The sequence below is a fragment of the Microtus oregoni genome, unplaced genomic scaffold (genome assembly GCF_018167655.1).
Source record: "Microtus oregoni isolate MIOR12 unplaced genomic scaffold, Mior012 000037F_ref0000500, whole genome shotgun sequence".
Taxonomy (NCBI): Eukaryota; Metazoa; Chordata; class Mammalia; order Rodentia; family Cricetidae; genus Microtus; species Microtus oregoni.
In genome coordinates, this window is record NW_024543096.1 from 6,445,950 (window position 1) to 6,460,769 (window position 14,820).

At 46.1% G+C, this 14,820-nt stretch overlaps 1 protein-coding gene across 1 annotated transcript in view; it reads left to right on the forward strand.

The window, feature by feature from the left end:
* The first annotated feature begins 12,380 nt into the window (after nt 1–12,380).
* Kif5c (kinesin family member 5C) overlaps nt 12,381–14,820 on the forward strand; it is a 153,463-nt gene continuing 151,023 nt past the window's right edge. Inside the window, exon 1 of the mRNA XM_041631405.1 lies at nt 12,381–12,877. Within this exon, the coding sequence (XP_041487339.1) occupies nt 12,752–12,877 (126 nt within the window). The 5' untranslated portion in view covers nt 12,381–12,751. The remainder of the gene's footprint in view (nt 12,878–14,820) is intronic.

Genomic DNA, 14,820 nt, shown 5'->3' on the forward strand with positions numbered 1-14,820 from the left:
CACAGCAAGCAGCAAAGACCAGACGAAGAGAAACTTTGCAGTATTCCGGTCACTGAGTCTAGTTTGTTTCCGAGTTCAAGTGCAGTTTAGCCTTATAATTCTTCAAAAATGTGATTTACTCCTTCTTGGCTTTTGTTTTAGATAGCTTACATATACTTCCATTGCTTGGAACCCAGAGAATCCCGACAAACCACCATGACTTAGCTATCTCCGTTCTTGCAGTTCTTGGTAACTTCAGTCCTGGGCCTGGGATGATGATATCGGGTTCACAAGGCCACAGACCTCACCTGTTGATGTCAGAAGGAGCTAGGTGGCAGATTCCTGGCCACAAGACCAAAGTATATGCCTCCAAGATGGTTGAGCTAAGTGCTGCTTGGAGAGTTGGAGCGATTTGTTACCAGCAATAGATAACAAACACAAGCGTTGGGGAACAAAAGTTCCCAGTGTCTGAATGCTTTCCTTTGACCTCTGTTGAAGAAAACATGGCTCACGGCTTGTAAAAGAAAAGGAAACTCTATGGGAGGGGTGCCCCCACCATTGTCAGCAGTGTCTGTGACTGTGTAAATGGAGGGAGTTGGCTCTGGATGCTGCATTGTGAGCAATAGAAGGTCACGCTTCTCCCTCCTCCTTCCCACAGCCTAGGAGCCAGGGTTCTGACTTTGGTTTTTTTGCAGCGTGGTGTCATAGTTGAGACAGAGCTGGGCCACCATGGAATGACTCTGTCGGGGAGAATTCTCCGCAGAAGGAAGGAGCTATGTAGGGGATCATAAGAGAAAGGGCTTCTTGAGGCTGTAGTGACAACCTCAGCAACGTGAAGTCTCCAGTGGAGTAAATAGCAGATATCCCCATTGTGTTTCCAGGTTCACTTTAGGAGAGTTTATCTTCTTAGTGACTTCCTGTGGGTGGATATTCCAGAAATTTGATGCCCAAGCGGGTCTTGGATAAACTGCAGCACACTGACTGTGGTGGGCTATTCCTGAGAGGTCTGGGTGCTTCAGTGGCCCTGGCCTCTTGTCAGTCACTCAGCTACCCTTGAGGGCCATGCCTCATTCACAGGTGCCCTCCTGCTCACCTGTGAGCAACTGGACGTTTCTTTTCCTGGCCTTTCTTCGGACCAGTGGTTCCCCCGTATGATTTTCCCATCTCTTTGTCCATGTTTCTGTAAGAACACAAAGGGTTTAGTCCGGTGACGCCTCAGCCCCAATGTGCCAGTCCTCAGAGGAGAGAAAGAGTTGGCTCCCTCCGTATCAGATGGATGTCATAGCTGGTCCTTCTCCCTCGCTGACAGGTACAGCTTGAGCCAAGGTGATGCCTTCTGAAAGACATCCCGATTTTTCTGCTCAATGATAGCACATTATTTTTGCTCGTTTTAAAGGGACTTTTTTTTCCCCCCAGCATCTTTAAAACTAGTTCATCTGCTCCTTTGGTTTTTAATCTTTACTAGGGTCAGATCTTTCCTTTTCACGCGCATAAGAATGGGGCTGGGCCCGGGCAATCAGAAGTGATTAGACCCACATGGTAACCTGCAGACCCCATGGTTTCAGTTAAATGGCCATCCCGGGGACTGCCAAGACAGGAGCTGATGTGAAAATTGAAGCAATTACCTGGATCACTCAGGCAGAAGAATTTCTGAAGCTTTTTTTTTTTCCCTTGAACAATCCAGATAATTGCTTGCATTTACACTTCGTACTGGCAGTAGAGATGGGGACAGAAACTATTCTCTGGGAGCGGGCTGAATAAAAGGGAGGCAGAGTGCTGGAAAATGATTCTGATAAAGCAGAGTTATCACAAGGATGGAAAAAAAAATCATGTGCTTTGGCCTCGATTTCTATCAGGTGCAAGTCGCTCAAAGCAAGACTGCTCACTGTCTGAGTGATCCAGAGATTTCTCCATTTTCTGTTTCATCTCAACAATGAAGCTGCAGGCTGTGCAAGCGTTGCCAGTCAAGGTGGCAGGAGAGACTAAGCCCTTTCCAGTCTGTTTAAGGCCCTTTTCTCGCTAGCTGTGAGTTCCTCGGTTCATTAACCCTCTGAAAGCACGTGCAGATCCTTGCTGTGGGGAGGCCTTGCTGGGCCAGAAAGCTGAAGAGCGGGCAAACGGTCTGCTACTAAATCATATTGCGAGTTGAGCCTTGAGCTGAACTCAAGGACCATCATTCTCAGAAACAAATGTTTGTTGACTGGAGTCCTCGGGATCCATTTTCCACAACTGGAAACCCGCATTTGTAGAAAGACCGAAACGGTGAGGGAATTCACAAAATAACATTGACTGGTTTGTGTTAAACTGGGCCTTGGAGGTGGAAAACAACTTCATATTTGTGTGAGCCTGTCTGCAGAATTGGTGGCTCACGCCTCTAATTCTAGCACTTGGGAGGTGGAGGCAAAAGTTCAAGGCCATTCTTGGCTATATAATGAGTTTGAGGCTAACCTGGGGTACCTGTGACTCTGACATTAAAATACTTAGGGACCCATGAAATGACTCAGAAGGTCAAGATGCTCACTGTACAAACTTGGCAACCTGATTGCATCCCTGGAAGGCATGTGAAGGTAGAAGGAGAGAACCTGACTCCTCAGAAGAGTCCTCCGTCTTCACACCTTTCCTACAGTAATAGTAAATAAAAAAAATGTGTTATGTGTATATGTGAATATACATACACATATTTATGATTTCTTCTTCCCTTGTCTCAGATTTTCTTGGGAAGAACAAGTCTTTCAATCTTTTCACTGCCCTTTTTAAGATTTTGTTTCCAAAGCATTTTCCCCCCAACTATTTCTTTTTCAATTCTTTTATATACAGAATAGATATTTTTAGTACCATTTCAGCAGATGGGCTAAAAAAATAGACAAGAAATTTTTGCAAAAATAGACTCTATCTCTACCAGAACTTGTCAGCAGCAAATCTGGAATGAAAAGCGAAGGACCCTGTGCTCGAGGCTCCATCCAGAACTTAGCACCGTGGCCTGCAGGGTCCAGTGTGCGTTCGTTGGTTCTTAGCCTCACCAGGAATGTGATGGAAATAGATCAGCCATTCAGAAAAGGGCAATCAAGCAAGTAAATAGGACACAATTTTCTCACAACATGAAAAATGGAGCAAGACACAGAGGAAGCATTTGACATGCGGAGAAAGGCTATGAAGGGAAGGGGATTGGCACAGAGTCACCATGAAGGTCATGGTAAGGCTGCCAATTGTTAAGTTTTGAGTTGAAGAAAAATGACTGCAGAAAGTGAACGAGTAAATAAAGCGATCACAAAATTTCCCCTTCTAAACCATCTTCAGGGCCCCAATTCAGTGGCATCTAGAACATCCATAATGTCCAGGCATATCACCATATAGTTTTAGAATGTTTCCATGGTTCCAAATGCCAGTTCCATGTTAGAATATTGGATAGGTTCTTGGCTATCTAGGATTTGGGGAAGGCGAGAGTAAAGTACCAGGCATGGACAGACTGGGAAGTAACCATGTGAGCAGGGTCAGGGGCATCAGGCACCCGGGTCCTGAAGCACTGTGATGAGCAGAGAGGCTCACAGACCCATGGGGACCTTCCCCTCCTGTCAGCAGGGCTTGCTTTCCCTCTTCCTCTCAGGATCATCTTCCAGGAAGTGATTTGTGTTTTAGAGAGAGTCTTATTATATATCCCCGACTGGTCTGGAACTCTCCCACCAGGCTGGCCTTGAACCATAGGCATTTATCTGCCTCTGCCTCCTGGTGCTGGGATTAAAGGTGTGTGCCAACATGCCTGGCATATCTTCCAGTAATAGGTTTGGGAAAAGCAGATATTGGATTTGTATTCTTCCCTAAGGGAACAGCATGCCTCCACGGTGGTGTATTCCCAAACACTGCCTTAACTCCACTGAGCAGCATGCTCTGTCTTGTCCTATCCTAGCCCCATGCCCCGGGTCTGACTCTCCTTTAATATGCTACTGCTGATGCTCTCCCGTGCAGGTCTCAGCCAGCAGTTGATGTGGCACATCGTCCTTTGTCCTTGTCCCCAGCTGTCATTCTTCCTGGCATCTTTGCTATAAGACTGTAGGGTAGAGATACCTAGAGGACATTCCATCATGGGGTTACATGGCTTGAATGTGGTTTGAGTGTCCTCCAAGGTATAGGTTGAAATTTAATCTCTGGTGTGAGTATGAGCACAGTGGGAACTTTATCTAATCATGTTTAAAAGAGAGGTGACCTTTAGGGAGAGGCGTCAGGATTAATCCCAGTGGCTTCTGAAGAATAGGAAGAGGGACGAGATCACACACACACACACACACACACACACACACACACACACACCTTCCTATCTCATGTCATATGATGCTAGAGGACCCATTAAGATTCTAATAGTAAAAAGGCCATCAAAAGATTCCTGGCCTCTTGCCTCCATACCTCCAGAATCTGAGCCAAAATAATCCGCCTAAAAATGAAGCAAGTCTGCCTTAGGCCTATGTTATGCAAAAATATCCTAACATGGGGGAAAATATTTAAAACTGGATTCTAATTTTCATGATAACCAAGATCATCAACAGGTCACACAGTTCCTTGCCAATACATTCTCCCATGCACATTTATTGATCACACTGAATGGGAAGTAGCAGCCAGACCAATGCTGAACAATCAAAATACCAGGTGAGCCATTTATGCTAAAACAAACAAACAACAGCTTTCCTGGAAGAAAATGAAATAAAAGAAAAAAAAGATTCCTTTGTGACCCCTTCCTGCACAACCGCTCTTTCCTAGGCCTCCACATCCACCAGCCTCAGCTGGGACCCACGTTTCTTCATCACTCGGCACTCATCAGAGAAGCTTCTTCTTGCAATTCGATGGGAATTAGCCCAAGGACCCACAATTGGAGATCGTGCAGTGAGACTTTGGAGCACTCAGTAATGGGATGTTTATGTCAAACTCCTCCCGTCAGGGCTCAGAAATCTACATGAAAGAGGAGACACAAATCGTGTGAAAGACAGAGGTAGTGAGGGATCCAAAGGAGACAGCATCTTCCATACACAGCAGGGCGGATATATGTGCGACTTCTCAGACTGGGTCAGCACACAGGAGACCTGCGCAAATTCAAGCCGGATAAAGTCTCAGCTCTGAGAAGAGGAAGTGGGCACAAAGTCCCACCCCTTGCCTAGAATCTCTTTGTGATAGATATCTGTTGTAGTAATAAGAGCGGTGGGGCTGTGTTCGCAGCACCCCCGCAGCCTGGCTAGCTTATGCTCCGAAATAACAACACACAAACTGTATTCATTTAAACACTGCTTGGCCCTTTAGCTCTAGCCCTTACTGGCTAATTCTGATATCCCGATCAACCCATCTCTAATAATCTGTGAGCACCGGTTTTACTGGGAAGATTCTAGCCTATGTCCATCCTGGGTCGGAGCTTCATAGCGTGCATCTGCCTGGGAGCTGGGAGTATGGCGTCTCCCTGAGGCATCTGCTCCTGAGAGGAGAGCTGTGGAGTCTGAGCTCACTTCCTCTTCCTCCCAGTGTTCTGTTCTGTTTACTCCTCCCACCTATCGTCTAACCAATGAGAGCCAAGCAGTTTCTTTTTATTTAACCAATGACCTTCCTCCATCAATCTGTTGGGAAAGGGAAGAATCAGTTTTGTCTAATGGAGTGTCACTGGGTATATTAACCACACTCCAAAGAAGGCCCCGTGCTCAGGGGTTGACCAACACAAAATAGGCTCCATGCTTTTTTTGTGTGTGCTTTATTGATTTTTTGTTATAGTTTAGGGGAGGTTGTTTTGTTGGTTTGTTTCCTTATTTTTTGTTTGTTTTGGTTTTGAGTTGTCTTAGTGTTCTATTGTGTGAAGAGACACCATGACACCATGACCCAGGCAGCTTATAAAGAAAGACATTTAATTAACTTGACATGCAGACACATCACTCCCTGTTCTCATGGCTCCTGGCTAATCTTACAAGCAAATGCATTCAGTCTAACTTTAGAAGTCCTCGCCGTGAATATGCAGACCCCGAAAGTCTAAGATTCAGGCAATCCCTTAACTGTGGGTCCTGTGCAGTGGCTGTCTTAGGGCTTCCGTGGCCATCCGTGATGAAACACCATGACAGAAAGCAGAGTTTATGTCATCTTACATTGTCATATCAAAGTCAGGGCAGGAACTCGGGGCAGCAGCCTGGAGGCAGGAGTGAAGCAGAAGGTAGGCACCAATGCTACTTTATAGGCTCATCCCTTCACAGCTTGCTCAACCTGCCTTCTTACAAACCCCAGGACCATTTGCTCAGGGATGGCACCACCCTCCATTGCAGGGTTCTTCCATGTCAATCCCTAAGGAAAGGACCCACAGAGCTGCCTGCAGGCTAATCTTACTGAGGCGTTTTTCTCAACTAGTTCTCTCTTCTCAGATAAATTTAGCTTCTGTTAAGGTAAAACAAATAAACAAGCAACCAGGAGAAATGGCCTCGAGTAAATATTACCATTCCAAAGGGAGGGGAACAAGGGAGGCATCCAGTTTACTTTCTCCCTTTCATTGAGTCCAGAACCTCAGCTCAAACTCAGGGTGGCCCTTCTCAGCTCAATCAACCTAATTTAGAACCCGCTCACAGATATGCCCAGGAGATTGTCACCTGAGTAGTTCGGGAGCCTGTGAGAAGAAAAATCATGGTTTCTATGGATTACCCTGGGATGTGAAGAAGGAGGTGGAAGGTGGGCAGGAGAAGGCCTGGAAGACATCTGAGATTTGTGGAACCCCAGCATTATAACAAAGAAACATTTTCAATAAAACATTTATTGATCTAAAGTTGTGTCAGGAACAAAGGAAAAAAGCCAAAAGCCAAAAAATTAAACTGTCAACAGAAATCAAACTGTACCATCTTTACTCATACTTTCTTTGTTAAAGAATCACTTTCTGCCCCTCCTTCCCTGGCTCCTGGCAACCGATACTGCCTCCATCTCTGTGAACTTGACTATTTTCAGTATTTCACAGGAGTGGGGTCATGCAGCATTGGTGGTCCTCATTATTGGTGGTCCTCTTTGTCATGGCTCTGCCTCCAGGAAGTCTCCACCTGTGTGTCTGACCAGCTGCAGTGGAAGAACACTCAAGAACTGTGTGTGCTAAGCTGTGCAAGGCTTTTCTTCCTGTTGTTTGCTGAATAATGCAGTCTATCAACAATTTATATACTGTTTATATTGTATAAGTATAAGAAATAACCTAGAGATGACTTAAAGTACATAGAAAGACGCTTATAGGTGCTATGTAATGCTATGCCATTTTCTAGGAGATATTTCAGCTTCCTTATGGTATCTTCAGAGAAGGAATCCAGGAACTAATACCCCCTAGATACGGAGGACAGTTGCCTGTTTTCTTTGGTGAGTGACTTATTTTAACTTAACATAGACTGTTCAAGGTTCATTCATATCCTGTATCAAGATTTCCTATCACTTAAAGACAGAACAATATTTCATTATATGTTTATACATTTATCAGTGATGAACACTGGATTGATTTCACCTTTTGGCAAATAATGTTGTTATGAACACTGATGTACAAATTTCCAATTGTCCGTTGATCGGGGAGACATATACCTAGAAGTCGAATTGCTGGGTTGTATGATAATTCTATGCCTTAATTTTTTGAGGGGGCTTATACTGTTTTTACAATAGTTCTACAATTTTTACCAAAATCTGTATACAGGAGCATCAATTTCTTCACACTGCAAATGTTTTCTTTCTTCCTCCCCATCCCTGTCTCCCTCTCTCTTTCCTCACTTCCTTTCTTATCATCCTAATAGGTTTTAAGTAATATATCTTAGAGTCTTTAATTTTGCTGTTTCCTCTATCTTTTCCTGTGCTTATTGGTCATTTGTACATCTTCTTCAGAGAAAGTCTATTCAATTCAAGTTCAATGGCAACTTTTTTTTTAAACTTAAGTTGTTTGGTTCTGGGTGTGAGTTGCAGGAGTTCTCTTTATATATTTGAATATATGATAACATGTATATCATATATATCATTTACAAATTATTTTATAACATTACTTTTTGTTGTCATTATTACCATTCTTTAATGCATAAAAGCTTTAAGCTATATTTTATTTTTTTATTTTGTCTGTGCATGCATGCGTGCTTGTATGTATGCATGAGTGTGTGTGTGTGTGTGTGTGTGTGTGTATGTGTGTGCTTACATGTAAGCCATAGTGCTCCTGTGGAGGTCGAAGAACGACTCTCAGGAGTCAGTTGTCTCCTTCCATCATGTAGGTGAAAGAAAGGGGCTGCTCTTGCTTGTTGGACTTGACAGCTTGTCTTTACCCACTGAGCCATCTTGTCAGGCCCCACAGTTTACATTTTTATGTATTTAAACATATCAAATTTTCTCTCTTGTTACTGTTTGGTAGCCTTCATATTTTTTTCATGAATCCTACTTAGCCCATCTTCACAGGTACACGGAGCGCTTTATTGTCTGTATTTGTAACCTCTTCAATGGGGTTCCTATGATAACCTTTTTGGTAAGAATTTACTTCATACACTTAGCAATTGGGAGCAAATGTTCTTGCCTGGTAAATAGCTGATGGTTGAAAGGATGAATTGATGCATGAAAAGGGAGCCCATCAACACACAGGCATCCTGGATTATACATAGGTGTGAGAATGAGACTCTCAAAGAAACAGGTGCACATGGAGTTCTGAGCATCCTCTATTGGACCCAAGGAAGTTAGTAGGAAGGTCCTCATGTTGAAGAATATTACTTTAACTATGGAAAGGTGTGTTACATTTGGTTTTGCTACATTTGTTTAATTATGTAAAGATGTGTTGCTGTTTTACCTTGCCTGCCTAAGGCAGCTGATTGGTCTAATATAAAGCTGAACAGCCAATAGCTAGGCAGTAGAGGAATAGGCAGGGCTGGTGGGCAAAGAGAATAAGTAGGAGAATGAATCTAGGCTCAAGAATGAGGAGAGAAGCCGGGCGGTGGTGGCGCACGCCTTTAATCCCAGCACTTGGGAGGCAGAGGCAGGCAGATCTCTGTGAGTTCGAGACCAGCCTGGTCTACAAGAGCTAGTTCCAGGACAGGCTCCAAAACCACAGAGAAACCCTGTCTCGAAAAACAAACAAAACAAAACAAAACAAAAGAATGAGGAGAGAATGAGGGAGAAAGAAAGGGAGACATCCGGGGCCAGTCAGGCAGCCTTCAGCCAGCCAGCCAGACATGGAATAAGCAGGGAACTAGGACATCTAGAAGGAAAGAAAGGTAAAAATCCCCAAGGCAAAATGTAGATGAAGACAAATAGGTTAAACTAAGTTATAAGAGCTAGTGGGACAAACATAGATAAGGTCGCACATTTATAGCTGATAAGGCGTCTCTGAGTCGTGATCTGGGAGGTAGTTGGTGGCCCAAAAGAAAGCCTGCTACATTATCGCTGGTATACTAAGTTTTGGTTTTGTTGCTATTGCTGTAACAAACCATCCAGGGCTTGTTGCCTTATAAAAATTGGTTTGATTAGCTCATGGATCTGACACTGGCACCTGCTTGGCTTCTGTCTGGTGAGGGCCATGGTGAATATCAAGAAGAAACATCCACGGGAAGGATCCCTTGGTGAGGGAAAGAGAGAAGAAGAAAGCTCAGAGGGAGCTGAGCCTTGTTGGCACTTACTCCCGTGGTAACTAACCTAGTCTCATGAGAGCAAGAGCTCACACCTGTGAAAAAGGTATTAATCCCTTCTAATTACCGAATCACCTCTTACAGGCCTCACTAGCTCTCAACCAAATGTTGACACTGATTTCCCAAAGGACGAGTGGTCTGTGAGCCAGAGTCTGTCTGACACAGATGAGAAGGAACATCACAGGTCCCCCGTCACCACTTTAGCTGCTTCTGAGGAGAAAGACCAAATGGGCATTGCCTGCCATGGTTTAGAAACGTTCGCTTCAGTGGGTCTGTCTTCTCAGCAAGGCAGGAAGCTTGCATTCCTGGGTGCAATGAGTCTTCCTTTGTCCCATCAGACAGCTCCCAAAAATGACATGGAGACTTCTTATTAATTATGAAAGCTCGGCCTATAGCTTAGGCTTATTCCTATCTAGCTCTTATATCTTAAATTAAAGCATTTGTGTTAATTTATATTCTATGGTCCGGTGTTACTTCTTTTCCATTTTGCACCTCCTTTTTTTCCTACATGTCTCCTCCCTTCTCCTCTTTTCTTCCCTGAGTCCTTCCTATCTGGAAGTCCTGCTTAAACCTTCTGCCTAGCTATTGGCCATTCAGCTTTTTATTATACCAATCACAGCAATACATTTTTACAGTGTACAAATATCTCACAACATCTGGGTATAGCTAGATGGAAGCAACAGATATAATTCTAAAATTAAATAGCTGATTATTTACAATCATTTATTCAACACTCAGTAAGAATAACCGGGAAGTGGTGTATACTTTAATCCCAGCACTTGGGAGGCAGAGGCAGGTGAATCTCTATGCGTTCGAGGCCAGCCTAGTCTACAAAGTGAGTTTCAGGACAGCCAGAGCTGTTCCAAAGAGAAATCCTGTCTTGAAAAACCAAAGGAAAAAGTAATAACAGTATCTAAAAATTGCCTTATTATATATAGAAGCCAATATATATATCAAACACCATGCTAAACCTTTACAAGTAATATTGTTCTTAATTTGCTAAAAACGTTCTGAGGCACTATTGCTATTCTAATGACAGAGACTAGAAAACTGAGTCTGAAGGAAAGTAAATACCTTGCCACAGGTGAGAGAGGAAGGATTTGTGCTCAAGTGACTTCTTTGCTCAGTGTTCTTTCTACTCTGCATGCCATGCTGCAGGTGGCACAAAGCCAGGAGGTTTTCATTGTCTCGATGTGGTGATGCAGACACAGGAGCTAGGCAGTAAGGACAACCAGCCGCAAGCCCTTAGGGAAATTTTTCTGCAGGAATAGTCTTAGGCTTGACAAATAAGTGTTGGCAATCTGTGGTGGACATGCAGTTATTGGGTGTCCTTGTGGGACAATGTGTTCTTGTGGGACATGGGAATGCATCGGTTTTCTTTCTGGAAACTTCCTCTGAAGTTACTTTCCTCTGAAGTCCTTTCTGAAGTTACAAACATTCTGACTCTAGTTTATTGTGCTAGTGGCAGATGCTAGCCTAATCCTGGACCATTCATAGACCTTCCCTGGGCGGTTTCAAATCCAAACTTGGAAAAACCATCTATCCGTATCTATACTGGAGAACGACAAGCTGTTGGCACTTGGTTTCCTGATAGGTGGGGATTGGTCTTGAGGAAGAACAAGATCAGTACTGAGATAATAGCCCCGAAGGCAGAGTCCTAGTAGCCCACCCTTTCTCTGGCTTGGCTGTTGAGTACCTTCTTGAATAGATAAGTAAGACCATTTGTATTCTAATAAGTTCTCTACTTGCTTTGGTGACTCTGGTCACATTTCTGCCAACCTTCATAAGGTCACCAAGGCACTGATGGGTCAGTCCAGCAGAGCAAATGGCCTATACAAATATTGGTGGGGGGGAAGCAGGGCAGTTGAATGGAAGACGTCTCAAGAAGTTTGATACCTATTAGATTGTAATCTTTGAGACAGGAAGTTACAGAAGAGAAGGGAGCTTACATATATTCGGATAAAGTGATTATGGGGGCCTGGGCCTGTCAAGAACTTTGGATTTGTTTTCTATACATTCTGTTCATTCTTCAGATTCTAAACAGAACTAGAAACTGATGTATGATTAGTTGTAACTGAGAGGTCCTACACACACACACACACACACACACACACACACATACACACACACACACACACACTTGTCCCAAACTGTCTTCTGAGTGTCGGGATTCCAAGCATGCACCGCCACACTTGGTTGAGAGGTTCCTGATTTGGGACTCAAGAGGCAGTTTCAATCTCCAAGCTCTAAAGTACCGTGCCAAATATGTGGGTGTGCAGATTTGTTTCCTGACTTAGTTTTGCAGTGAAAACCAAAAGTCCTTGGTTTTCATCGAATCTGAACTGTTAAGAACTACCTGTGTGCAGGCGTGTCCAGATATCACTGGCTTCCACGCAAATCTCATTTCCTTCCTGTTTTCCTTAGAACTCTTGCAAAAACTGCTACAAGGAGAAACACTCTTCGGCTGTTGAGTTGTACACTGTGTTAATAAGTATTTTCTTTTCGGAATCAAGAAAAGATGTGACCTGGTTTTTTATTAAGAGTTTAACTGGGAATATTAACTATGGCTTCCATTCTGCTCTTGGCTTGTGCAGTCACATCAGTCCTGTAGCTCCCCGGGGGTGGGGAGTGGGGATGAGGAGGTGTCCTCACAAACTAATCTAAGCATCCTTGTCTTCCTACCTGTAGGTAGGGTGACTGACTACAAGTCCCGGGATGCGCAGCGCTCACACCCAGGGTAGGGCGGGCTCTGCAGTGACATCACCGTGCCGAGGCGGGGCAGAGGGGCGGGCCTGGAGGTGCCGGAGCACCCTGGTGCTGATGCAGGATGGCTGAGCGCTCCGGAGCCCGGGAGGTCTGAGCCGGGCGGGGATCTCTCCCTGTGCATCGCCTAGTCCTCCCGCGGCCAGGTGGGCCAGGGCGTAGGACCGGACTGGAGGTCAGCAGCAGCGGGGCCCAGCTGCTAGGCTGCTCTCCTTCCCAGAGCAGCCCGGCTGTCCAGCGCAGACTAGCGATGACCTGCTGAGAAGCTGCGGGAGGCTGCGGGAGGCGGCCTAGCTGCGGGCAACGGTTGGTTCGCGGCCTCATCGGTGGCGCTGCCCAGCCCGGCCCCCCACCCATCCCCGCGTCCCCTCCAGCAACATCCCGAGATGGCGGATCCAGCCGAATGCAGCATCAAAGTGATGTGCCGGTTCCGGCCCCTCAACGAAGCGGAGATCCTCCGCGGGGACAAATTCATCCCCAAATTCAAAGGCGACGAGACGGTGGTGATCGGGGTAAGTGGCCTTGGTATCTCGCCCCTCCTCCGGGTTTGCTCTGCAGAAATCTTCCGGACGCCCCCTCGGACATCCCCGCGGCGGGGCTGGGCTCGCGGCTGGATCAGACGAGAACACTTGGCCGGTGACTCCCTCCCAGCGGTGGTGGTGGCGCGGGGCGGCGGGGGCGTGCGAGGTCCGCCATTGTTCGCGGGTGGGGGCTCGGGTGGGCCTATTGTTCCCACGCTCGCCGCCGCGTGGGCAGTGTTTCGGGTTGCCAGCAAGTCGGGATGCACGGGCCTTGGTCAAAAGTATAAGCTCTACATCTACAGATGCATCCAGGCTTCTGTTTGTCTTTAAGACCTTAACCAAAAAGGTAGGAAGGGAAAGGTGCAAGAAAGACAAAATGCTCCCCTGGGCCTGGCATAGGCGGTTTCACCTTGTTCCCCGTGTGGAAGGTGAGGGGTGCTCTTGGTATCCCTAGGAGGTCTCTCATGTCTCCCGCTTCCTAATTGTCCAAATTGTCCTAGATTTGTGCTTTCTTTGCTAGATGCTCCCCCCGCCCCCATCCTCTCTCCCGAGTGTCCGCAGGTGGTCTGATATCCTTGCTCTAGGTGGAGGGAGGACTGTCCAATCTGCTGAAAGAGGGAGTCCACTCCGTGACAATAGCAGAAGTTACTTCAGCGTATCCAGGATCTCCCCTTTGATCACCTTTCCCTGCCTTTCCCCACAAAGTGCCTCTCCCCAACTTAGCTCCCCCTCTGCAGTCTGGCTGCTGGAAGGGGGAGGGGATACGAATGGTTTATAATTCTTAAGGGAATCTACCAAATGAAATAAACTAGCCGTGTCCCCACCCCCGGTTCTTAGTCTGCCCTCCCTCGAGTGTGTGGCCCACGGTGCCCTCTTTGTATTCCAGCCGCGTGGGAAGGGACTGAGTTAATGCGAGCCTCTAGGTCTCCACTGACACGTTCCTGGCAGCCCGCTCCAGGCTGCTGATGCAGCTTTCCCGACTCCAGCATTGATTAAGTGATGTCATCTCCATCACTGAGCATGCTCGGACTACCCCCTCCCCCTCCCCTCATTCCCCCAGTGACTGTTGTATTTAGGTCAAGTGATTGACAGGTGACAGTTTTCGGAGAGTATGGCTAGAGAACACTTGGCCTTTTCTGAGTGTGAGGCCCGCGCTCCTCCGCCTAGGCTGTCCCCAGCATCTTTGGCAAGGTTGCCTGCTGCAGTCACCGCAAACGGACCTTGGACGAGCAGGTGCTAGTTGTACTGGTAGGCGGGTATTTTCCTCTGTAGGGGATTAGAGGCCAAGCCCTGGCCTGGGGTCTTCATCTTGTATCTTGTTTAAGAAGGCGCCTCTTTTCCCCTGCAGACCATGACCCCTTCCCTCCCGGTTTTCACAGTTAAAGGAAAACATAGAGCTCTGAATGCTGTGTGGATGGGCGGTCACTCATTCTGGTACCTGACCTGAGGGTAGGAAAGGGATATTTTCCTTTACGTAGTGTTAACTTGCAGAAAAGGACGTGTGCTACAGTTATTGATGAGGCAGTTCTATGCTTAATGGCATCTATGGGCTAGTGATATATTCATGGCAACCTGGAGCTAGGGTTACAGCTTCTAGCATATGATAGAGATCCCATCATTGCCATTTCCTGAGTGAGGCGTGGTTCAAGCCCAGTGGCAGTTGCTAGGCACTTAGTCCCTCCCTCTTGGCTTGTAACATTTTTTAAAGTAACAATTGTTGAGCTGCTGAAAATGATCTGGTGACCTTGTGATGGTTTTTCCCCTTCCTGGGATGCTTTAAAAGGCCTGAAGTCCTCCCATATCCCTGCTGCTTTAACTCTTAATCCTCTGCTCCTTCTCCTCCCCCACCTTCTCCTCTCCTACAAGGACCAGTGAAGAAGTTGTGCAAGGTTTAGTACTGTTACTGTGAGTCTATGCTTATTCCCCGCCTAAGT